The sequence below is a fragment of the Gopherus flavomarginatus genome, chromosome 3 (genome assembly GCF_025201925.1).
Source record: "Gopherus flavomarginatus isolate rGopFla2 chromosome 3, rGopFla2.mat.asm, whole genome shotgun sequence".
Taxonomy (NCBI): domain Eukaryota; kingdom Metazoa; phylum Chordata; order Testudines; family Testudinidae; genus Gopherus; species Gopherus flavomarginatus.
In genome coordinates, this window is record NC_066619.1 from 144,190,974 (window position 1) to 144,217,822 (window position 26,849).

Sequence of the window (26,849 nt, forward strand, 5' to 3'; positions counted from 1 at the left end):
TTCCAAATCCCTGACAAGGTCATTCAGTTCACTTTGTGTTATGAGGTGTGGTTCAGAGGAGGAGGATGGGAGAAAATGTGGGTCCTGTGACATTGATGGTTCACGACCAGAAGTTTCCTCCTCTTCCTCTTCCTCGTCTGACTCAAGTGAGAATGATTCTGGTGCATCAGGAACCGGCAGTCCTTCTCCGTGGGGTACTGGGCGTATAGCTGATGGAATGTTTGGATAATGCACAGTCCACTTTTTCTTCTTTGACATACCTTTCCCAAGTGAAGGCACCATGCAGAAGTAACAATTGCTGGTATGATCTGTTGGCTCTCTCCAAATCATTGGCATTGCAAAAGGCATAGATTTCCTTTTCCTGTTCAACCACTGGCGAAGATTTGTTGCACAAGTGTTGCAGCATATGTGTGGTGCCCACCTCTTGTCCTGATCTCCAATTTTGCAGCCAAAATAAAGGTCATAGGCTTTCTTAACCATAGCGGTTATACTGCGCTTTTGTGATGCAAAAGTCACTTCACCACAAACATAGCAGAAGTTATCTGCACTGTTCACACAAGTACGAGGCATCTCTGCTCACTTTGGCTAAACAGAAATGTGTCCCTTTCCAAAATCAAACACTGACAAAGAAGAGAGCACAACACTGTATGATTTCTAGAGCTGATAGAGGGCAATTTGTTCAGCAGAGTGATGTAAGCTTCGTTATGATTGCATCATCCATGACTTCTAGGAATAACATGATGCAATTCATATCATGTATGATGCAATACCAGCTTCAGATTGCATCATTCATTGTTTTGCCTAAAAAGCAAGTACTGTCCAAACCCAGTCATAGATTTATTCATAGATCCAGTCAAAGATGTATTTTAGTCATTTCTGGTTTAAATTGAGATCCCTTCCCTTTATAACTCACTTATCCTCTGCCATTCCCAAGTCAAGGGTCGTATATACTGACATATCTTGCATATCTTGAAAACTAGAGCCAATCAATAATTTTAAGCATCACTTTCATTCTCAGTGACCCAGAATTAGTAAAGCTGGACTACTTTTATTTCAGAGGCATTTTGACTGTAGAGCAGTGTATTTGATATTTTCCACCAACTTCTTTGTGTGTATGCCATGAACATAAGAAAGCATCCCTGTTAAATTAATCTTTCCCATGAACATCTTAAGCCCAAATTTTATCTCACCTACCATGTGGCGAATTGCTGGTACTATTTTTATGGGTCTCGTGCTTTCTCTTCTTTGGGGAGGGTTCAGGGCACCATTTATTGCCTCTGCAGTGGAATGTTAACTGCCCCACTAGTATCCTAGAGGAGGGGAGTGGAGAGGGAGGGACCTGGGCCAGCCCTCTACTCCAGGTCCCAGCCCAGGGGCCCTGAGGATAGTGGTAAACCACTTGAACTGACACTTCCTTTCCCTCCTGCCCTTCAGCTTGTGGGGGGCTTCCTGCCCTCCCTCTCTACAAGACAGGTGCCCCTTACCTAGGGTCTTAGACTTCTTAGCTCACTGCAGCACTTCTCCAAACTGTCCTCTGCTTCCCTTCAAACTGTTCTCTGCTCCAACACCAATTCTTCTCTGCTCCAACTCCCACACCGTCTAATTGAAGCAGGGGTTTTTATCATGTGACTGGCTTCAGGTGCTCTAATTGGCTTCACGTGCCCTAATTGGCTTCAGGTGCTCTAATTAACCTATAGCAAACTTTCTTCCCCTTAAAGGGAATAAGGCTCCCTTCCAACCCCCTCCTGCTGCCCTCTGGCCATGTTGTATCACACAAGCTATATCAGGAATAACACCACTTAAATTAATGAGCCTGATTTTCATTTGTGCTTAGGCCCCACCACTATGTCACTGTAAAAGGACCACTCATGTGAAGGCTAAAGTGGTATAAAGAGACCAGAGGGCAAGTGACATTCAATCTCAACAGGTTGACAGTGATGTAAAACTTGTATGAAAGCAGAATTTGGCTCAATGTTTCATATTTATCATCTGCTAGTAAGAGGACATATTAAAAATCAGAAGAACGGCTTCTGAAAATGTTGCAAAGAAATCTATATTTGAGTTAAGATAGAAAAATATGCTGACTTTCAGGGTTTGCTTCTTCAGGGCGTATTATAAACGGAGAGGGCTATATCTCATAAAAGGGAAAAATCAAAACCTCAGAGAAAATAGATGTCACCAAAATGGATTTTGAGATGGAATCATCTGGAGTCCTGTTAAACTCTGATGGAAGATTTATACCAGATGCATCTACAGCAAGAATACTCAAGTCTCCATTGCTGTAAAAAACTGTAACGTGAGTGTGACCTGAAAAGCAAAATAAGGCTTTTGAAGAAGCAAAAAAGCACAAATGAGTCAAACATAATATTTCTTTTATAAATAGTTAATAAATGATTAATAGATGTTTTAGGCACATGAGTTGTATGTGGCAGTGTAATTGTTGCAAGCCTATCAGCAGAGTGGGTTATCTATGGCTATAAGCCATTGTTATAAAAAACTTATCATGCTGTCGGCCTTTAAACAATTAATGGACCACTTGTTTAAACAGCTGTTAATCACTTATTATCCTTTATGCATGGACCGGTAATATAAAGTGTGACTCAAACTGATGAACGTCAAGTACATTTTAATGCAGATCTTCCCTTACGGTTTAACATGAGGTGCTTCTCCAATAATGATAAGAGCTCTTTAATTTTGCATTTTTGCATCCAGGCTTCTTACCTGAAGGACAGTCACCCCCTTTGAAACTCTGACCACTTAATTATTTGATTGTAAATTCTAATCTCCAAATACATATAATAAAGAAACAATTTAAAAACACATACGTGAGCTTTAGTGGATGAGTTATTGTATAACATGGTCCTGTTACTTATTCATATCTTTGATGGCATCTTGTTCCTTTGTACAACATGATGTGCTTCTGAAAACACTGCGTATAGTAAGGTGGCAATAATTTTAAATGTAAATGCCAGAAAATTATCAGCTCATGACTGCCAGTAAAATAGGAGTTTCACAGTGAAATAGATGAAAATAGAAATTCCTTCCTTCAATCAAAGCTGCAGGTTTTAAACTCATGTCAATAATATTACATACAAAATGCTATGTTAAAAAACATTAATAATGTTGCAAGGGCAAGTTAAGAAATCTTTATTAGCCTCCGTTGGGTCTTTAATTACTTCATCAGGTATTATTTTGTCCACAGGTCCCCTCCTTGGGAATGAGACATTTTCCCAGAGAATTTCACGGATGTCTGCTGACAGCAGGAGGATGGTGAGACTCAGGACTCTAGCGAGCACAGACCCTTCTGCTCATTTCCCCAAAGTTTGACCTCTTCTGTCCCTTCCTCTCCAACCCTCCCTGCTCTGTCTCTTCCTTACCTCAGTCTCCTTCTCACCTATCCAGTCCCAGTTTCCTGTCCTCAGGCTTCTCATTCCAGTCCCAGTCTCCCTGCCTAGCTAGTGCCAGTCGTCTCCTCCCAGCTCCTCATCTGATTGGTTTCTTGCCATCTTCCTTCCTGCCCAACCTGCAGTAATCTGAAAGTCCACATTCCCTATCTGCGTCTCCTAATCTCCCTCCCTGGACTCCTCATCCAATTTCAGAGCCTCTCCACCCCTGCTAATGTCCTAGTCTCTTTGCCCAGCCTTTGTCAGTTCTCCCCCAACTTCTTGTCAGATTCATGTCCCTTCCCACCCCACAAGCTCTTTGTCTCAGTGCTTCTCAGGACCAGTTTCCTTGTCCAGTCAGTCCCAGTCTCCACCACAGCTCCTTCTCACCCATGCCAAATTTCAAATCTCTAGTTTAAAGCACAGGGGATTGGATCTGTTCAAATAAAAGCTTTCCAGAACTTTTTAACATGGGCAAAATAATGTATTTTTCTCTAAACTCATTCTCAGAAATGGCTGCATCTTTGTGGCTGAAATTTTCTCTGAAGATTCAGTCTGAGGCAGCCACCTGGCTTGGAACATTTCAGCCTCAGAACTTGAAGACTGACAAAAGTTATAAGCAAGTGAAGACAGCATCTTATACTGAATAGTGCTGAACAACCTTAATAGTAGGTGCCACCAGATCTGCCTGTAGTAACCAAAATCAACTTCTTTTTATGAGAAGGAAGTAAATTTGAGAGATAAGATGAAGAGGTGTGTGTACATCTAATACTAGAGATTGTTCACTCTGTAAATTGAGAGCAAAAGTTATGACCCAACAGAGAAGATGGAGCTATTAAACCCTTTATTATGCCACAAAAAACAGAAAAAAAGATAAAATTCTCTTTTTTTAGTACCATGGCAACCACCAAGACAGGTCTTTTTCGACATTCTTATTTAATGGTGAGGCCTTGGGGAAATGGGTTTGCCTCCACTTCCTGACTAGGCCCATGCACACTCCATTTGTGCCTCTTTTTCTCATACCTTGGTGAATAGTTCATTTTCATAAACCACGAGCTGGCAAATGAATTAGGCCAGATGACAACAAAGTGGAGAGCCATTAGGTTTTAATTGCATTGTGCTCCTCTGCTGCTCAGTGAATGGCTGTGTTGTTCATTGGTTCCATTCAAAGCCGCAGTAGAAAAGAACTGACAGTAATCAGTGTTGGTTATGCTTCCCATTGTAAAGTAAGTGCCAAGAAGATATTAAAGTGTCACCTTAAGCACTGATATTCAATTCATTTTTCAGAAGTGACAAGCTCCTGGCACCACTTCCTCCCTCCACCAAGGACACGTACCATGGGATCTCTCGCTTCACCAAGGCAGGCTCTCAAAAACCCCTTGAGATACACATGAGGGGCCAAGACATTGGATCACTCTTTATAATAGGCCACCCTGTTTACTCTTCCCTGTGCTGATCTAAAGCCTATTTGCCCTCAAGGGGGAGTCTTTCCATTGTCTTCAACGAGCTTTGGATCAAACATGTCCTGGCCTTGAGAGGGGATTCAGTCACTGCAGAGGGGCGGTGTGGGATGGTGGCATATAAATATAGCTAAATATATGGACAGTGAGCAGAGGCAGAAAAGCATCTAAGAACTGGCAGTATTACTCCCAGTAGCAGTGTGGCCTAATGGAGAGGGCACTGGAGGAGAAGTCAGTTCTGCTGGGTTCTACTGCCAACTCTCCTGCTGACCTTGGTCAAGTCCCCTTGCCTCCCTGTGATTCTATTTCCCTTCTCACCTGTTATCTATTTTGGTCGTGGGCCCTTTGGGGCAAGGGCTAGTTCTCCCATGTGTATGTAAAAGAAAATAAGGAAGTGTTAGTTACTTCTACGAACACAAGAACTAAGGGTCACCAAATGAAATTAATAGGCAGCAGGTTTCAGACAAACAAAAGGTAGTACTTCTTCACACAATGCACAGTCAGTCTGTGGAACTCTTTGCCAGAAGATGCTGTGAAGGCCAAGACTATAACAGGGTTCAAAAAAGAACTAGATACGTTCATGACTATTAGCCAGGCTGGGCCGGGACAGTGTCCCTAGCCTCTGTTTGCCAGAAGCTGGGAATGGGCGACAGGGCTGGATCACTTTTTGATTCACTGTTCTGTTCATTCCCTCTAAAGTACCTGGCACTGACCACAGTTGGAAGACAGGATACTGGGCTAGATGGACCTTTGGTCTGACCCAGTATGGCCGTTCTTATGTGCACTGCCCAGCACAATGGGATTCTGAAATCAGTTAAGAAATAGAATAGCCATACAAATTGCAGTGCTGTCCTGTCTCAAAGATACAACGGTGTTCTCTGCGACTGATTGTCCACAGCTTTACTTACAGAGAAGTTAGCTGGAGAAAGTACTTCATTTTCCAGAGGTGTATACCAGCCAAGAAGCAGGAGAGATCTGTTTCTGAGCCGGAATTTCACAGTGCAGGTAGAACATATGATGCAATTTATAGGAGATGTCAATCCTCAATAAGAGTGCAAAGGCCTAAAACATGTTTTATAGAGTAGAGTCCAGGGTTTTCTGTGCCAGAGGGAGAGCTGGGCCAAACCACATGCACTTTAATTGCATTCATTGTAGGTCTGACAAAGAGGAGAGGTCATTGCCAAGGAACGTCACAGAATGTTCAAAGCCAGTTTTTACATTCACCATTTTTTATTGATGGTATTTATTGATTTATAAAGGATCCGGCTAGATGCAAGGTATGTGATGCTGCGCAATAGTACATGAAACCAGACAAAACCCAGACAACGTCACCTTTTCCTCCAGAAAATGGACAAAAGTCCAAAAGGGAATGAGATGCTGAAAAAAGGAAGCAAAAGCTGGTTAAGTATGACCAGCCTCTGGGATTCAGCCTCAGGAGAGGGCTATATATAGCTGGAGTTCCTGAAGAAGGCCCTATTCCCATTCTAACCCCCATGGATGGGCCGCAGCACAACTCGCCAATCTCAGTTGCCTTAGAAGGGTGTAAGAGAAGATAATATTTTTCTAACAATATTTTAGAACCTGAAAGTTATTTAACTATATTGCTTCTGTTGGGCAAGTTGTTATTTTGTTGCTTAGTGAGCTTAAAATGGTTGGTGGTTGTTGAGTTTCTTTTGGTTTCGTGCATGAGTAAAATGAAAATGCAGAGTAGTCAACCTTGAATTACGCTGATGTAAAGCCACAAATATCAGCAGAGTCACGTCAAATTGACAATGGTGTGCCTGAAAGCTGAATTTGACTGACAAAGTTTTGATCCACAGTCCGTCTTTGCCTCAGATTTAAATTACTATCAAAAAATGTGCCACCCTGCTTATCCTTGACTAACTGTGGTGGAATGAACAAATATGAAGGCAAGAACCACAAGGAAATCAAACCTAGCTGAAGATAGGAATACATTCTCAACAATAACAATCAATATGGATGGAATGTTAAGTATTGGCCCTTAAAACGTTTACTGTGTTGCTCTTGTAGTGTTGTGCAGGAGGTCAGACTAGATGATCGTAATAGTTCCTTCTGACCTTAAAGTCTATAATTTTGAATTAACTTAAACTGGTTTTATAAAACAGATATTATAAAGTCGATTGCACGCGTCCACACTAGGCACATTAATTTGGCGGTGTGCGTCCATGGTCCGAGGCTAGCGTCGATTTCCGGAGCGTTACACTGTGGGTAGCTATTCCGTAGCTATCCCACAGTTCCCGCAGTCTCCTCTGCCCCTTGGAATTCTGGGTTGAGATCCCAGTGCCTGAGGGGCAAAAATCATTGTTGTGGGTGGTTCTGGGTACAGCCTCACCCCTCCCTTCCTGAAAGCAGCAGACAACCATTTCACGCCTTTTTTGCTGGGTGAACTGAAAGCAAACACCATAGCACAGCAAGCATGGACCCTGCTCAGATCAATAGTGCAATCGTGGACATTGTAAACACCTCGCGCATTCTCGTGCAGTCTATGGTGAACCATTAACTGCAAAGGCAGGCGAGGAGGAGGTAGCTACGGCAGTGCGGAGACGAGAGTGATGAGGATATGGACACTGATTTCTCCCTAACCACCGGCCCCCGCACTTTGGAGCTCCTGCTGGTAATGGGGGAGGTTCTACCCATTGAACGCCGATTTTGGGCCCGGGAAACAAGCACAGACTGGTGGGACCGCATAGTTTTGCAGGTGTGGGACGATTCGCAGTGGCTGCGAAACTTTCGCATGCGTAAGAGCACTTTCTCTGAACTTTGTGACTTGCTTTCTCCTGCCCTGAAACGCCATAATACCAAGATGAGAGCAGCCCTCACAGTGGAGAAGTGAGTGGCAATAGCCCTCTGGAAGCTTGCAACGCCAGACAGCTACCAGTCGGTCGGGAATCAATTTGGAGTGGGAAAATCTACTGTGCGGGCTGCTGTGTTGCAAGTAGCCAAAGCAATCATTAAGCTGCTGCTACGAAAGGTTGTGACTCTGGGAAACGTGCAGGTCATAGTGGATGGCTTTGCTGCAATGGGATTCCCTAACTGTGGGGGGTGATAGATGGAACACATACCCCTATCTTGGCACCGGAGCACCAGGGCACACAGTACATAAACCACAAGGGGTACTTTTCAATGGTGCTGCAAGCACCGGTGGATCACAAGGGACATTTCACCAACATCCACGTGGGATGGCCAGGAAGAGTTCATGATGCTCGCATCTTCAGAAGCACTGTTCTGTTTAAAAGGCTGCAGCAAGGGACTTACTTCCCGGACCAGAAAATAACAGTTGGGGATGTTGAAATGCCTGTCGTTATCCTGGGTGACCCAGCCTACCCCTTGATGCCATGGCTCATGAAGCCATACACAGGCAGCCTGGACAGTGGTCAGGAGCTGTTCAACTACAGGCTGAGCAAGTGCAGAATGGTAGTAGAATGTGCATTTGGCCAGTTAAAAGCCCGCTGGCGAATGTTACTCACTCGCTCAGACCTCAGCCAAACCAATGTCCCCTTTGTTATTGCTGCTTGCTGTGTGCTCCAGAATCTCTGTGAGAGTAAGGGGGAGACCTTTATGGCGGGGTGGGAGGCTGAGGCAAATCACCTGGCCGCTGATTATGCGCAGCCAGACATCAGGGCGATTAGAAGAGCACACCACAAAGCGGTGCGCATCAGAGAAGCCTTGAAAATGAGTTTCATCACGGGCCAGGGTACGGTGTGACTGCTGTGTTTGTTTCCCCTTCATGAACCTCCCCCCTTTATTAACTCCTCCTGTAAGCAACCCACCCTCCCCCTTCGATTACAGCTTGCTTATGCAAATAAAGTCACTATCATTTAAAAAGCATGTATTCTTTATTAAAAGTCATTCCCTGTAAGCAACCCACCCTCCCCCTTCATTTAAAAAGCAGGTAATTCTAAAAAGAGGAAGAGAAATAACAAGGTATCCCGGGAGTGGTTTGGGAGGAGGATAGGAGGGAAGGAAAAGGCCATTAAGCACATTTCAATGTAATGACAGCCTTTTGGTTGGACTGTCCACAGGGTGGAATGGGCTGGTGCACAAAGCCTTCCCCCCGCGTTCTTACACGTCTGGGTGAGGAAGATATGGAAAATGGTGAGTACTGAGGGTGATTAAACATGGGCTGCAGCGGCACTCTGTGTCACCGCTGCTCCTCCTGAAGATCCACCAGACGTCGGAGGATGTCAGTCTGATCACGCAGCAGCTCCAGCGTTGCTTCCCGCCACCGCTGATCTTCCTGCCTACACCTCTCATCTCGAGCGTCTCTCCTATCCTCACGTTCGTCCCTCCTATCCTCACGTTCGTCCCTCCTATCCTCACGTTTGTCCCTCCTGTCCTCACATTCACTGGCCTCTTTCCTGTACTTTGCTACCACGTCCTTCCACTCCCTCAGATGAGCTCTTTCATTGCGGGTTACTTCCATGATTTCTGAGAACATTTCATCTCGTGTCCTCTTCTTCCTCCGCCTCATCTGAGCTAGCCTTCGGGATGGAGTAGGGAGGCTTGAAAAATGTGCAGCTGCATGAGTGGGGGAAAATAGTGAGAGAAGGATTATAAAAGATACATTTCACAGAACAATGGTTATACTCTTTCACAGTGAACAACATTATTCACCTTACATAGCACATGTGATTTCACTACAAGGTCGCATTTGGATTCTTTTAGTATTAAGTGCCTGCGGCTCTGGTGTAACAGATCAACACAGACGCAGGTCCGGGCATCACAATTCAGCTTGCATGCTGTCATGGAAAGGCATATAAGGCATATAGCTTCTCCCTGTGCTGCTTCTTTCCTCTTAACAAGGAGCAGCAGATGCCAACCCCTCCCATCTCCAATCCAATTCTCTAGAATTGCTTTACCCCTCCCCCCACCGCATGGCTGGTATCATGGAAGATCACTGCTAATCACCCCCCCTTTGTCCTCCCCTCCCCACAGCGTGGCTGGTAGCTGGGAAGATTCCTGCTGGCCAAACGCTAAAAAGCTCAGCGCTATCCTTTCTCCCCTCCCGCATCTCTCTGTCCCCTTACTTAAATTCCTTAATTTCAACCAGGTTACCATGAACGATATCACTCTGCTGAGGATAACAGAGCGAGATAAAGAACGGATGTTTCTTGAATGCCTGCAATCACCGGGACCATACGCAGCTAGGCTTTGTCATGCAGTGATACCCGATTACTTGCTACATGCATGGCGTGGTAAAGTGTCCTACCATGGTGGGTGGAACAAGGCTGCCTTGCCCAGAAACCTTCTGCAAAGGCTTTTGGAGTACCTGCAGGAGCACTTCATGGAGATGTCCCTGGAGGATTTCCGCTCCATCCCCAGACATGTTAACAAACTTTTCCAGTAACTTTACTGCCTGCTAATGCATGCCAAGCCCTCATTGTAAATCAATCATTAAAAAAAGCTTGCTTTTAAACCATGTTTTACATTTACAAAGGTACACTCACAAGAGGTCGCTTCCATGGCTTCACTGTCTGGGCTAGTGGCTTGGGAGGGCTGGGAGGGTAATTCCGTCTGGGTCACAAAAAGCTCCTGGCTGTTGGGGAGAATGGAGTGCTGTGTGCTCTCTGCAAGCTCTTCCTCCTCATCATCTTCCCCCTCCGCTGAATCCTCATCCATGGTTGAGATTATAACCCCCACCTCGGAATCCACGGACAAGGGTGGGGTAGCGGCGGTGCAGCCCCCTAAAATTGCATGCAGCTCAGCTTAGAAGCGGCATATTTTTGGCCCTGACCCAGATCTTCCATTTGCTGCTTTGATTTTCTGGTAGGCTTGTCTGAGCTCCTTAACTTTCACTCTGCACTGCACTGAGTCCCTGGTGTGGCCTCTCTCCATCATAGCCTTGGAAATTTTTTCAAATATTTTTTCATTTCGTCTTTTGGAACGGAGTTCTGTTAGCACTGAATCCTCTCCCCATATAGCGATAAGATCCAGTACCTCCCGTGCTGTCCATGCTGGTGCTCTTTTTCTATTCTCAGGAAACTGCATTGTTACCTGTGCTGATGAGAGCTCCACGCTGGCCAAACAGGAAATGCAATTCAAAAGTTCGCGGGGCTTTTAATGTATACCTGGCCAGTGCATAAGAGTTCAGATTCCTGTCCAGAGTGGCCAGTGGTGCACTGTGGGATACTGCCCGGAAGCCAATAACTTCGATTTGCGGCCACACTAACCCTAAATCGATATGTTAATATCGATTTTAGCGTTACTCCTCTCGTCGGGGAGGAGTACAGAAATCGATTTAAAGAACCCTTTAAATCAATATAAAATGCATTGTAGTGTGGATGGGTACAGCGTTAAATCGATTTAACGCTGTTAAAATTCATTTAACTGCATAGTGTGGACCCCCATGACTCTATAAAAGAAAGTGATTCTTACAGTCGCAGCTGGCTGCTGTACAGAAACAATTAAGCTACATATGCTTGCTTCACACAGACATTTTTATTGTTACAACTAGATTTTTTTGCTTGTAACTCTAGTAACCATATTCAATTATGGAGTTGCTCAAATAGATTCAATATTTGAACACAGAGGGAAAAATGCAAGTTTAACATTATAATTGCCTCAGTGGAATGCAGGTGACCAGTGGCTGTTCTTCAGCTCTGGCCAAATGCCTGTGGAAACTCTAAAGCAGGTAACTTTGAAGTCATCCTACATTTCCCAGTGAACAGATACACTAGGCTAGATTTTCCAAAGACCTCAGCACCAAACAGCTCTGTTTAGATTCTTAAGGTCCATCTTTTCAAAGGCTAGCCTTGCTGGTTCTGCTGCACTCGACAAATGGTAGGGGAGCTGGAGGAATCTGTGAAGAAAATCCTTACACTATAACATAAGATGAACCAGGAGCTGTATAATAAGACTCATTCCAATAATTTGGAAAATGAGGAGAGTCCCACATGACAATCCTCGATTTGGAAGCACCAAATACTCCTAGCACTGACATGAATGGAAATGGAAGTGTGCTTCCTTGACCAAAACTATGAGATCTGTATCATGATACAGATATTGCATGTTTGTACACTGCCTGACTGGTTATGGTCAGAGGGCACTACAGCAATATAAGTATCTAATAAGAATAATAATTACAATGGATAAGCCAATTTTTTTAAGTGCCCTTAACCCAAATCTTCAATTTTGTGGGGGAAATTTCACTTGCCCAATTAACTGAGGATGCATCTACGTCTAGCTATTCAAGTTACAGCTGCAAATTGGATTCTGCTCTTAAAAAAAACATAGTCCAATTTATCAGCAATCTCCAGTTTCCAGACAGCCTAACCTGGCACTGAACAGACAAATGCCATGGGGCTCACTCAGTGCATTTACAGTGCAGACGCATGTTGGTGGAAGAGCAGTGTTACCCTGCAGCAGCTGGAGCTCTAGGAGGCACTGTTGCTCTAGCTGGAGTAATCTCTCCTGCGGCAGCACAGCTGATCTGCCACGTTTGAAGAGAGTGCAACGTCTGTAGTATTTGGGAATAGCTGGTTTTGAGGCATGGCTCATTTAAGAAAACAGGAAGTTTTTTCTTGTTTACATTTAAACATGAGTGGTCTTCAAATGACTGGAATAGCACAGTGGTGATGAGATGTCGGACCCAACTGTGCCCCCAGATCCTGTACAATTTCCACTCTCTGTGACAGCACCTGCTGCATTGTGATGCTACCAGAGAACCCACCCTTGCCATGGCCCAGGGGGTCTGGAAGTGGCACCCGAAGCTCACCAGCATGCACTTCTACTCCCTGTGCTAGTTACCAAAGGCTTTTGGATCTTCTCCACTGCGGAGATGGGCACGTGTAGTGTTTAGATGTTGCTTGAAATTATTAGAACTGGGAGCACTGGCTGTTGGGAGTCTCAAAGGACAGGAAACAGGAAGGAGGAGGGAGGAGTTGAGGAGGCAGAGTGAGAGTTACAGGGAGTGCAGCAGCAGCTTGGCAAAGAGGTTTGCACTGTAAAAATAAAGTCCTGTTGAAGTTTGTTAGTACCTTGCCTGGTTGATACAACATTTTGGCAACGAGGATGGATCCTCTGCCTCTCAACCCACCTGCACCCTGTCTGCAAAGCCCAGGTGAGCCTCCAATTTCTTTTACTGCCTGGATCCATATGTTTGAGACTTGTCTTTTTGCAATCAGTGCTACAGAGATTTCTGAAGTAAGAAAGTGTGCTCTGCTAATCCACTGCCTTGGAGCAGAAGGGCAGAGTATATTTTACACTTTCCCCCTTGCAGATGATAAATATGAGACTGCACTCACTGCATTAAAGAACTTTTTTGTGCCAAAAGTGAATGTAGTAGCTAATCACTACAGATTTCGCCAGCATGAGCAGAGACCAGGGGAGACATAAACCAGCAGGACTTCTCTTAAATAATTTATAACGATAAGGACTGTGTTTTTTTAAGGCAAAAAAAAACGTGATTTGATGAGGGATTCCATTTTCTTTGACTCTCTTTTATCATGGTCTTCAAAGGGAGATTTCTTTGAAGTGCATCTTTGCTGTGACATAAAAAACATGAGTTGGCTAAAGCTGACAAGCTTGTTGAGATGAATTTATTGCGGTGTAGTAGGCAACAAGGGGACTTCAAGCATAATGAAAAGTCTGTAGAGAAAGCCCTCCTTCTCCATACACAGCTGTTCCTTTTGTGCTGAGATAACTAGGCTGATCATCCAGCAGCTGAACTTCTCGCTCTCTTGCAAAAACCAGAGGGATGTTTCCATAGTATGAAGTCCAGCAGAAAATCGACAAGAAAGAAAATTGAAATTTGAACGGCAAACTCCAGTTTTAATTATGGAAATAAAAGACCCTGCTGGGGAGAGTTGAAGAAGCAGAGCCAAATTCAATTTATGTCTACAACAGAACTGGCTTCACTGGGATTGGAGGAGTATGAGGATTGAGTCTGACCCAATGAGTACATTTAATTTCCGTGATTAAAAGAAAGATTTTATGAAAGGCTATAAAAAATGTACTCTTTACCACCACACTCTTTTCAGAATAGGTACTTGGATGTGTATATGTGAAGACTAGCTGCACATATAGACACCTAAACCAGAGTTTTCATGACCTTTTAACTGAAGCATGCCATCAGCTTTCATTGCATCATTGGATAAGGACAACTGGTTGATTCTGTGACTGCATTCAAAGAAACATCACCTCCACAAGGAAAGGATGAAATAATGCAGGAGCTGATCCTTCTGTGACATCACATATTAAAGCCAATGGAGTTATTTTGGTGTAAACTATAGTACGTTAGATCAGAATCAATCCCATAGTGTTCCCTCCAGCTTGGAATGATTAGCAGTAACTAGGGGATAGAGCTCAGCTCATCTTCTGATGGCAGCATCTTGTAAGTATAATACAAGCATCCAGGTTATATTCGTGCAATAAAGGCCCAGCTCTACTTGCCAGGAGAATACTTGTTTCAATATAATATATCTAAGATCTTCCAGTCTGGGGTTAGACCTGGATGCAATTTTGCACAAGAAAACGATAGTCCATGGAAGTTTGGCTTTTTCCAAAATGGATTTTTTTTTGTGAAAACGAACTAATATTTTTTGTCTTCAATTTTGTTTTGAAATTATTCAAAAATTGTCAATGGAAACTTTAAGTGGGAAAAAAAATCAGCTTGTGGACCATCAAAGAAATTGTTGGGTTTTGTTTCCTTTTTCGAGTTTCTAATTGTTGCAGTGTCACTGTTAGAACTTTTGATTATTCGGCTCAGCCACATGGTAGGATTTTTTTTTCCAAAACTGATAAATTTTTAAAATGAAATTGTCTGATTTTGAAAGTGGAAAATTCCATTGAAAACACCCCTGAAAATATAGAAAAAGAAAAACAAGAGTGTTGCAAATGTGATTTCAAGATCACCGATTCTGCAGTTGATCCTGCCCTTCTCCATTTTTGACCAGTTCTGAATGGGATTTATCTCTGACCAAACCAATTTAAAAGTCTCAGTTGGCAGGAGCCATCTATTTGGCTCGTCTCTATCTTGGAATAAATCATCAGGAATGTAGAACTACAGGGTTCAATGGGAAACCAGCAATATTGTCTGTGATTAGTTGCTTGGCATATGCATTCCTCCAATAATTATCTGTGCAAGTTTATTAATGATTAATGACGTAGGTCTAATTCCTCATGTAAATCACTCTCCACTGGCCAGTACTCAACACTTCAAAGCTTCCTAGGAATGCATGAGCCAACTGGCCAACAATATATAGGGGGAAGAATCCTGACCATATGCTCAACATAGCATGAGGTCCGTTTTCCCTTCTCACATCCGACTCTTACATCCATTGTGCTTCCCATTTCCACCACTAGCGTCAATCATTTGAAGTTCCTTGCAATCCTCCTTACTGATTACTAGCCAAGATTTGCAGATGTTTAAGGTCAGAGGGGCCCATTAGTCTGACCTCCTGCATAACACCAGCCAGAAAGCTTCCTCCAGTTACCCGTGCATGGAGCCCCATAACATAGTGCCACTAGCAACTTTCACCAACTCTGCGCATTGGTCCTAATAACCATGCAGAGGAAGCCCAACAATAACTCTGCTGTACCTGGTGGAGCAGCTGTTTGCTATAGGCTAATTCTATACCCACCCTCCGTACTAGCCTTAAAATCCAGTCTTGGTGCACAGGGAATTCCCCAGGGCCTGAGAGAGAAGGAATTAACCCTCCTCATCATGCTGCACACAAACCTGGCCACATGCCTATGCACCTGCTCTGCAAGGTGGATAGCCAGTGGATATGAGTGAGGGCAGATTATCCTTTCTAGCCGTGTTCTTTTTCTGAGCCTGTACTGGCCCCTTCCTCAAACATAGTTATGTGAACACTTACAAATAGGGCCTAAGAGGCTTGTGCAGCAAGTATGCACTACTTGTGCTGTCCCCCAAACCCTGAGTTTTTAAACCCATGCCAGGACTTTGCCAAGTACTCATGCACCTTGTACAATTAGAACTCATCCACTCAGAACCTTCATACATCTGCCACATCTGTCAGAGCATCAGCGTGATTAGTCGAGTATTCTACTTTTCCCTGAGTGCTGGCTGGCAGAACTGCAGCTTGAGCTGAAATCAATAGGGAAAGTAACATTTCCTGGCTGTGTGCTCAGGCTGAGGAATTCCCGTCTTTTGAAGAGAAGCTCACCTTGGGCTACTTGTTAGAATTCACTTTTTCTGTATAAAGCTTGTTAGTGTTGGATGTGCTTTTTTAAAACAAGCCTTTCAACTCTGAACTTGTACCTGCTGGTAGTTTTCAGAGTATGGTCATGTCCCGAGTTTTGATTTTAATGTCTGTTTGGCCCACGGGTAGGCAACCTATGGCATGGGTGCCAAAGGCAGCACCACAAACTTATTTTCAGTGACACTGACACTGCCTGGGTCCTGGCCACTGGTCTGGGAGGGGCGGGGGCGGCTCTGCATTTTAATTTAATTTTAAATGACGCTTTTAAAATAGTTAAAAAACCTTATTTACTTTACTTACAGCAATAGGTTAGTTATATATTATAGACATAAAAAGAGACCTTCTAAAACTTTAACATGTATTACTGGCATGCAAAACCTTAAATTACAGTGTATAAATGAAGACTCTGCCGAGCACTTCTGAAAGGTTACCGACCCCTGCTTTGGCCCTTTGTGAAGTCTTTCTCTGAAACAATATGAACTACGAGTTATGAGAGGGGCCAGCACAGGGGCCTGTTCACCATATACATCCCTCTGTGAAATCAAAGTAGAGGTATCCAGATATGTAATTCCAACTGTGGAATGGAGACCTAGACTATTCCCAGTTAGCATAAATGAGCACCTGGTACATGTTGCCAGTCTAAGAAGAGCACAGAACCTTTGACAGACATGAATTTATGAATGGAGCAAGCTACGTTGCACTAAAATTATTGTGATGGTGATCAATGTCCATTTATTTCAGCCAAAATGAGACTGCCCTCTCTATGTACCAAAAACTTAGTGAGGTGAAAAAACAAAGAAAAAACTTTGTTTTGTCTGGGGGCGGGGTGCTTCTCTTGTTTTTAGAAGGAACATTTCACTGGCCAAATTTGCAATGGGTTTCTTTTTTGTGTGCAGTGCAGACTCGACATGTGCAAACAAACAGGATTTGCACATGGAGTAGACAGGTCTTTGTGCAATAACTCTGGACCAAATTCAACTTCCCTTACTCCCAATGCATAGCACTGTACTCCAGGAGTATTCCACTGACCAATGCACTGCGCAAAGAAACAAATACAGCGCCAGGCTGATAATCTGATAATAGTGCTTTTGAGTAAAGTTCTACTCAGTGTAAGATTATCAGAATCTAACCCAGTATTTGCATATCTATGTGCAGAGCAGTGGTTTTGTGTGCACATTTTGCATGTACACACAGAGCAGCACCTATGGCTTTATGAGCATAGTACTTACAAGTGATCAGAAACAATGGAATTAGCTAATTAATAGTGCTTCCAGCTGGCAAAATACACCATCAATAATAAATGCAGTGATGGAAATGGACTGCAGATAACAGCACTTCTGGTTGTTAAGTTTGGCTTTGGTACATGTGGGTTCTTTCATCTCCTCTGCCAGTGTGTCACTAGCCATGGGTAAGGTTATTACAAATTATATCAGCTTTTATGTGGCTGTGTCTACCTTGGATCAGGGCCCCACTGTGCTAGGTGCTGTACATGAGCTTACAAAACAAGAGACAACCAATGGATACAGACAGACACAGGCAGCACAACATACCAATGTAATTGTGACAGGTTTGGTCACAGAGATCTCCTTGTTACTGTCACCTGATATGCTGAATTTACCTCTGAGCCGGTTTTCCCTGCCAGCTTTGGACTCCAAAACCCTTCCTTGTTGATTCAAACATGCTAGCCTGCTGTAGCACAGATCCAGGTCTGGTCCACGCCTCCGAACCTGCAGACTTTAATCAAAAACTACTCAGCGGGTCACCTATCTCCAGCATCCAGACACCCAGTTCCCAATGGGATCCAAACCCCAAATAAATCCATTTTACTCTATAAAAAGCTTATACAGGGTGTGACAAAGTTCCTCCTCTACCTTGGTGGGTCCTGCTCTTATTGGCAGATTTTCTCATCTCCGTGATCTTCCCCACAGTCTGGATCAACTCCTCGTGTCTGATCAGGCATTGGGAGATTTGGGGGGAAGTCAGGCCCGCCCTCTACTCTGGGTTCCAGCCCAAGGCCCTGTGGATTGCAGCTGTCTATAGTGCCTCTTGCAACAGCTGCATGACAGCTACAACTCCCTGGGCTACTTCCCCAGGGCCTCCTCCAAACACCTTCTTTATCCTTACCACAGGACCTTCCTCCTGGTGTCTGATAATGCTTGTACTCTGTAGTCCTCCAGCAGCACAGCTCTCACTCTCAGCTCCTTGCACCTCTTGCTCCCAGCTCCTCACACGTGCTTCCTGTCCTCTGGCTCCTCCTCGCCTGACTGGACTCAGCTCCTTTTTAAACCCAGGTGCCCTGATTAGCCTGCCTTGATTGGCTGCAGATGATCTAATCAACCTGTCTGTCTTAATTGGTTCTAGCAGGTTCCTGATTACTCTAGTGCAGCCCCTGCTCTGGTCACTCAGGGAACAGAGAACTACTCATCCAGTGACCAGTATATTTGCCCACTACCAGACTCCTGTACCCCACTGGTCTGGGACTGTCACAAGGGTAAACTCATAAATTGTCCACCCTCTATAACACTGATAGAGAGATATGCACAGCTGTTTGCTCCCCCAGGTATTAATCACTTACTCTGGGTTTATCACTAAACCAAAATGATTTTATTAAGTATAAAAAGTAGGATTTAAGTGGTTCCAAGTAATAACAGACAGAACAACGTAAGTTACCAAGCAAAATAAAACAAAACAAGTAAGTCTACGTCTAAATCACTAAAAAATGGATTACAGGGAAAATCTCATACTCAGAGATGTTGACCTATGACCTTCTTTCATAGACTAGACACCTTCCTAGTCTGGGCACAATCCTTTCTCCTGGTACAGTTCTTGTTAGTTCCAGCAGGCATCTTAGGTGAAAAGCAGGGGTTCTCTCATGACTTGGTATCATACCTTTAGTCCCAGATTTGGACCTTAGCGTCCAAAATATGGGGGTTAGCATGAAAACCTCCAAGCTTAGTTACCAGCTTGGACCTGGTACTTGCTGCCACCACCCAAAAAATTAGTGTTTTGGGGCACTCTGGTCCCCCTGAAAAACCTTCCCTGGGGACCCCAAGACCCAAATCCCTTGAGTCTCACAACAAAGGGAAATAATCCTTTTTCCCTTCCCCCCTCCAGGTGCTCCTGGAGAGATACACAGACACAAACTCTGTGAATCCAAACAGAGTGACTCCCCCTCTCCGTTCCCAGTCCTGGAAACAAAAGCACTTTCCTCTTCACCCAGAGGGAATGCAAAATCAGGCTAGCAAATCCAACACACACAGATCTCCCCCTGATTTCTTCCTCCCACCAATTCCCTGGTGAGTACAGACTCAATTTCCCTGAAATTTCCCAGTAAAGAAACTTTAACAGGTTTTAAAAAGAAAGCTTTATATAAAAAAGAAAGAAAAGTACATACAAATGGTCTCTCTGTATTAAGGTGACAAAATACAGGGTTAATTGCTCAAAAGAAATATGAATAAACAGCCTTATTCAAAAAGAATACAAATCAAAGCACTCCAGCATTTATATTCATGCAAATACCAAAGAAAAGAAACCATATAACTTACTATCTGATCTCTTTGTCCTTACACTTAGAAACAGAAGATTAGAAAGCAGAAACTACTTCTCCAAAGCTCAGAGAAAGCAGGCAGACAGAAAACAAAGACCTCAGACACAAAATTCCCTCCACCCAAAGTTGAAAAAATCCGGTTTCCTGATTGGTCCTCTGGTCAGGTGCTTCAGGTGAAAGAGACATTAACCCTTAGCTATCTGTTTATGACACTTGGCCACACCTTGTTCTGCTCCATCCTCTTTTATAGCTTTGGCACAAGGTGGGAATCCTTTGTCTGTCTGGATCCCCACCCCTCCTGCTAAATGGAAAAGCACCAGATTTAAGATGGATTCCAGTATTAGATGACATGGGCTACGTCTACACTACAGGATAAATTTGAATTAGCTTAAACCGATTTTATAAAACAGATATTATAAAGTCGATTGTCCGCATCCACACTAGGCACATTAATTCGGTGGTGTGCGTCCATGGTCCAAGGTTAGCGTCAATTTTTGGAGCGGTGCACTGTGGGTAGCTACTGTAAAATAATGAGGCCAATAACATCGATTTGCGTCCACACTAACCCTAATCCGATATAGTAATATCGATTTTAGCGTTACTCCTCTCGTTTTGTAGGAGTACAGAAATCGATTTAAAGAGCCCTTTAAATCAATATAAAGAGCAGTGTAGTGTGGACGGGTGCAGCATTAAATTGATTTAACGCTGTTAAAATCAGTTTAACAGCGTAGTGTATACCAGGCCATGGTCACGTCATTATAAGACCTCATTTTTCATTACCCAGAGTCTGCCATACAGATACACAGGCAGGCTCGGGGTAATGAAAACTGAGCCATTTACAGTCAATTGGCCTAGTCAATGGGAGCCATCAAGATTCTAAATCGCCATTAATAGCCCACATTTTGCATAATTTACAATAGGCCCTCAGAGTTATACTTCATATTTTTAGTTTCAGATACAAGACTGATACTGAATATATTCATCCTATTTGTATGAATGTATTCAGTAGATTATAACCTTTGTAATGATACCTTACAGGAGACCTTTTGCATAAAGCATATTCCAGCTACATCATATTGACATTCGTAAAGCATATGGAGTGCAACGTCACAGTGATAATACTGCTTAGCAGGAAAGGCAGCAGTTTCTGCACACCAGCTGCCTAATGGTATTGGATTTTTTGTAGGGATCACAGTAAAGAAGAACTGAAGGAGGACAACGTGGCGGCTTTGCAGATATTTATATGGAGCACCTCCGTTGGGTGAGGGGCTGCATGGGAGAAAATGGAAGGTGAAAGTCAACTTCTTGGTAGTGATTAAGAGGTGACAAGCAGCACGGGGACAGGCTGTGAAGCACCGTGCTTGACACTGAAGACAAGTAGTATATGTCTGATGACCAAGCGAGGGCAGAACCAGTGGAGGGATGCAAAGAGAGGGGGACCTTGTGAAAACTATGTGTGAGGGAAATGATGTTGCTGCAGCATTTCCAATGGATACCTGTGGGGCAAGGTTGCATTTGCCAAGGCCAGAGAAAAGGTTAGGCAACACCAATACCCCTGCTGAAGAATACAGTTTACCAGATACATAGTTCCATTCAGTGCAAAGCTTTTAATACTCAAGGCTTTTGCAATTCAGGAAGAGGAAATAAATCTCACAGAACATAGAGGTGCTTGGTGTCTCCTTTAAAGTCTTCTCCTGTGCTCATAATTGCTTTCTTCTTCCCCTCATCTCCTTAAATGTCTTAGCCCCCTTTCCTTTGCACTGCCTTCCTACCGTGATTCTTGTATCCATAATGCAGTGCTGTGTATTGCATTTGTCTGAGATAGGGACTGTAAGCTCTTTGGAGTAGGGTGTGTGTCTGTTAAAATGCCACATACATTGACAGTGCTCTGTAACTGACTGGAAGTGACCAGAGCAAGCATGTAACCAGCAAGAAGATGAGCCAGATTAGTCAGGGAGAAAGCTGGACAGCATCAACCACTCTGGAGATGCTTCTTAAAAAGTAATGATTAAAGGTGGTTTGGATTTCACCACAAAGCCGAGGGCCACTTGAGAAGGCATGGTGTGTGGAGGACACAGACAGCCTTCCTAGAGTTCTCTCCTCAGCATGGGGACAATCCTCTATTGTGAATAAAAAGCAGAACTGCAAAAGGCAAGAGAAGATGGCGTCAGATCAGGAAAGGAGCTGTGTTATGCCACTACATCTCTGCTGAAGCTCATTGCTCTTGATGGCTGGAGCAGCGGAATTCCGAACTGAAGGAGGCCAGTGCTGTATTCTCAGGCATACCTGTATTGTGGAGTCAGAAGTCAGCTAAAGGGAGAGCTGGCTCTAGGATTGTACTACATATGAAAGCAAACAAAGAGAAGGGGTGATGCACCTGCTAATGGAAAAGGAGGAGAAAGTTTAGAGCTGCTGCTGCTTAGGATCTGTAACACAAGGGGTAAAAAGACTATTTCACAGATGGATGGAAAAGATCTTCGATGGTTTAGCATCAGGTTCTTGCAACTAAGGCGAGTGAGATAGGCAGGCCAAAAGGCCAGGTTTGTTTGAGCATTATTTTAGTGTTGTGCTACGAATGTGAAAGCCAAAGGCAAGAACTGGAAGTGTCTGAGGGAGAAGGATCTGACCTGTTGAAGAAGTGGGTAAGTAATGGTTGAAAGCTCTAGGGTATTTAAGAAATTAAGTGAAGGTCCCAAAGGAGTGGTGTTTGGGCTATGAACAGGATTTGTCAGGGTCTGCAGGATTCTTTGGGGTGCATGGTGGAGGGGGCAGGGCTGGGGATTGCATAGGCACCAATGTGTGTGCGAGTGCATCAATTGGGAGTGCAGGAATGGGGCAACTGTGGTGTTTCAAAACAGATGTGTTAAAAAGTTGTCTCCTAGAGGCAGAATTCATTGAAGCTAGATCAGAGACTGCACTGAGATCTCCTTTCATCACCAGAGATCCCTGCACTGCAGGAGGAAGAACAAGCAATCACACTGCAAGGCTTTCTGCCAAAGGTATAGTGCTAGTCTCCAGCCAGGTTCCCAGATCCTGAAAGGTAGAATCAGCACATTGTCCAGACTCCAAGGCTTTGCCTCCTTCCCAGCCAATACCGCCACACTTTGGGTAGCTGCCCCTTCTCACAGCAGGGGAGAAGTTTTCTTGTGGCAGTTTTCTTGTGTCACAACTTCCCCACTGTCATGGCGGGTATATATCCCACACTCGCATGGAAACCCAGGAGTGAACGCAAGAACTGCTGGCCAGCACTGATGGGCAAAGTCACACCAGTTGGGAGAATAAAGGATCTGGGAAGCAGAGGGGCAGGGCAGCTGCCAGAGAGCCAAGGAGGCTGGGGACTGAAGCTCTTCATGCAAAGCTGCCCCAGAGCACTTGAATGACCAGATCTACAGGTTGGAGAAGGCCATGGAGCCCAGAGAGTTAGGAAGAAGCACAGGGCCCAGCATCAGGAGTTTTTGGGGGCCTGATTGCATCTTCCTGGTTGAAGGTCCGTGAGTTGGAAGCCAGCGGAGTGGGCAGGCCTGGGTTCCCCATCAATCCTTCAGAGACTTAAGGACCAAACAGGTTTCCAGATCCCTGAGCATCAGGACCAGCTGACCCCACCAAGAAGAAGGGGAAACCCCACATACCCCAGTGGGATTGAGATGAACACTCTTCATAGCCCAGAATGGGACTATCAGAGAGAGTCAGGCAAGTGGCGTGACTGACTGCCCCATCAGACTGAGAACTTGGTGCAATACTCTGTCTGACCAAAGGAGACAATGTCGCATCAGCCCACCAGCCCACACCCACGTGCAGCAGGTTTTCTACCTTTGGGTTCATCACATTGGATTCTGCTGGGGAAAAGCTGGGATGAAGCCCAAAGAGTATGAGATTTCTAATTTAGTTCTGTCACTAGTGAGCTGCAGCCTGGAATACGATGCATCTCTAAAGACCTTATGCATCTAACAATTCATAGTGTTTGTGCATCGTTTAATGGTTACATTGATCATTCAGTCATTTCTGATTTCATGTGCTTATGTTTATTGTCACAGAGTGACAACTTATACTCCACTGGGGACGTTTGCAGCTTGAAATTACAACCCAAATAATTAGATGTATGCTTCAGTAACTCAAAAATGGTCAAACCAAATCTTCCCACAAAAAGGCACCTGTATGTAGTGTTCAAGCATGTGAAACTTGAAGCCACATGAAAAAATCTGACATAGTCAAAAGAACAGCAATAGCTAGTGGTTTCACACTTGATTTTTTTACTCTCAACCATAATATTTGGCTTCAGAGCCCTTCTTGGCCTGCTGCTCACAAACAGAGAAGAATTCGTAGGGGAAGCAAAAGTGGATGGGAATCTGGAAGGCAGTGACCATGAGATGGTCGAGTTCAGGATCCTGACACAAGGAACAAAGGAGAGCAGCGGAATACGGACCCTGGACTTCACAAAAACAGACTCTGACTCCCTCAGGGAACTGATGGGCAGGATCCCCTGGGAGAATAACATGAGGGGGAAAGGAGTTCAGGAGAGCTGGCTGTATTTTAAAGAAGCCTTATTGAGAGCACAGTAACAAACCATCGTGATGTGTAGAAAGAACTTGACCATCTCATGGCCACTGTCTCCCAGATTCCCATCCACTTTTGTTTCCCCTATTAATTCTTCCTTGTTTGTGAGCAGCAGGTTAAGAAGAGCTCTGCCCCTGGTTGGTTCCTCCAGCACTTGCACCAGGAAATTGTCCCCTATACTTTCCAAAAACTTCCTGGATTGTCTGTTACACCCTGTATTGCTCTCCCAGCAGATATCAGGGTGATTGAAGCCTCCCACGAGAATCAGGGCCTGCGATCTACTAACCTCTGCTAGTTGCTGGAAGAAAGCCTCGTACACTTCATCCCCCTGTTCTGGTGGTCTATAGCAGACTGCCACCATGAGATAACCCCTGTTGCTCACACTTCTAAATTTAATCCAGAGACACTCAGGTTTTTCCTGCAGTTTTATACTGGAGCTCTGAGCACTCATGCTGTTCTCTTACATACAGTGCAACTCCTCCATCTTTTCTGCCCTGCCTGTCCTTCCTGAACAGTTTATATCCATCCATGACAGTGCTCCAGTCATATGAGTTATCCCACCAAGTCTCTGTTATTCCAATCACATCATAGTTCCTTGACTATGCCAAGACTTCCAGTTGTCCCTGCTTGTTTCCCAGGTTTCTTGCATTTGTGTTTAGGCATTTAAGATAACTCACTTATTGTCCCACTTTCTCAGTATAATACAGGAGACTTCCCCTCTTGCACTCTCTTGCTCATGCTTCCTCCTGGTATCCCATTTCCCCACTTACCTCAGGACTTTGCTCTCCTTCCCCCAGTGAACCTATTTAAAGCTCTCCTCACTAGTTTAGCCAGCCTGCTTGCAAAGATGCTCTTCTCTGTCTTCATTTGGTGAAGCCCATCTCTCCTCCTTCCTGGAACACCATCCAATGGTAAAAGAATCCAAAGCCTTCTCTCCGACACCACCTGCGTAGCCATTCATTTACTTCCATAATTTGACCGACTCTACCTAGGCCTTTTCCTTCCACAGGGAGGATGGATGAGAACACCACTTGCACCTCAAACGCCTTTATCCTTCTTCCCAGTGCCACGTAGTCTGCAGTGATCCGCTCAAGGTCATTCTTGGCAGTATCATTGGTGCCCACGTGGAGAAACAGGAAGGGGTAACGATTCAAGGGTTTGATCAATCTCGGCAGTCTCTCTGTCACATCATGATCCTAGCTCTTGGCAAGCAGCAGACCTCTTTGTTTTCCCGCTCGGGACGGTAGATAGATGACTCAGTCGCCCTGGGGTGGGAGTCCCCGACCACCGCCACCTGCCGCCTTCTCTTGGGAGCAGTGGTCGTGTAACCCCCATCCCTAGGACAGGGCATCTCATGCCTTGCAATCGGTGGAGTCTCCTTCTGCTCCCTTCCCTCAGATGTATCATCTAGTCCACTCTCGGCATTAGTACCTGTGGGGAGAACAGAAAAACGGTTCTCACTGGTATCTTCATTGCTAGTACATGGACGCTCCTCTTTCTTCTTCTGGAGGTCACATGCAAATACAAAGGTGTTTTCCTGTAAATGATTATACTACATCAAAACCAAGTACATGTTCTATAGTGAATGTGTGAAGTGCCTCTCTGAATAGCATATAGCCTCAAAATTCTAAAAAATCTCGTTTAGTAATTAAAATTACAGCTGGGTGAATTTTTTTGGAAAACAGTAAATTTTATGAGAAATGCTTTTTTTTTAGAACACCAAAAGAATGTGTGAACTCAGGCTGAATTTGGGAAATAGTTTCGTCTGAAAGCTAATTTTATTTGTTGAAAATTTAAAACTTTGTTTTGGCCATTTGAAACGAAATATTCCAAATTTTCATTTTGAAATATTTCAATTAGAAATTTATCTCATTTTTCAGAACAACAACAACAACAACAAATTGTGTAAACACCTTAAAACAACCAGAAATAAAATAAAAACTGAAATAAAAATTATTTAGGAGCCAAAACAATAGTTTTTCCTTTCTTTTTTTGTTCCTTTGAGAAAAATGAAAAAAAAAATCATTTTTGGTTCATACCACATGATTTTCCAGATTTTTCAGTCATCCCCCAAATGAAGAATCAATTATTTGCTCAGGCCTGGTCTACTCTATGGAGTTAGGTCGAATTTTACCGCACTAGGTCGATTTAAAAATGAATGCGTCCACACAACCAACCCCGTTCCGTCGACCTAAAGGGCTCGTAAAATCAACTTTGGTACTCCTCTCTGGTGAGGGGCGTAGAGCTAAAAATCTACTTTGCTGGGTCGAATTTGACATAGTGCAGATGCAAATTAATGGTATTGGCCTTCGGGAGCTATCACAGAGTGCTCCATTGTGACCGCTCTGGACAGCACTTTGAACTCCGATGCACTAGCCAGGTACACAGGAAAAGCCCCAGGAACTTTTGAATTTCATTTGCTGTTTGGTCAGCGTGACGACCTCAGCAGCACAGGCGACCATGCAGTGCCCCCAGAATTGCAGAGCGTAGAATGTTTCTATGCTCTCCTATCATCTCAATCCCTGAGGTTATCGCAGATTAGAAGGCAAAAAAAGCACTCGCCATGACATATTTTCCGAGTTCATGCAGTCCTCCCTCACTGGTAGGGCACAGCATAATGCATGGAGGCATTCAGTGATAGAGGCCAGGAAAGAATTAAATGAGTGCAAAGAGTGGAGGCAGGACGCGATGCTGAGGCTAATGGGGGAGCAAATGGACATGA

General features: G+C 44.2%; 1 protein-coding gene across 1 annotated transcript in view; it reads right to left on the reverse strand.

Moving 5' to 3' along the window:
* The window catches only part of LOC127047353 (pre-mRNA-splicing factor CWC22 homolog), a 483,087-nt gene that overhangs the window by 4,947 nt on the left and 451,291 nt on the right, over positions 1-26,849 (reverse strand). The window contains exon 2 of the mRNA XM_050945473.1: positions 9,016-9,382. Coding sequence (XP_050801430.1) covers positions 9,016-9,382 — 367 coding nt within the window. The remainder of the gene's footprint in view (positions 1-9,015; positions 9,383-26,849) is intronic.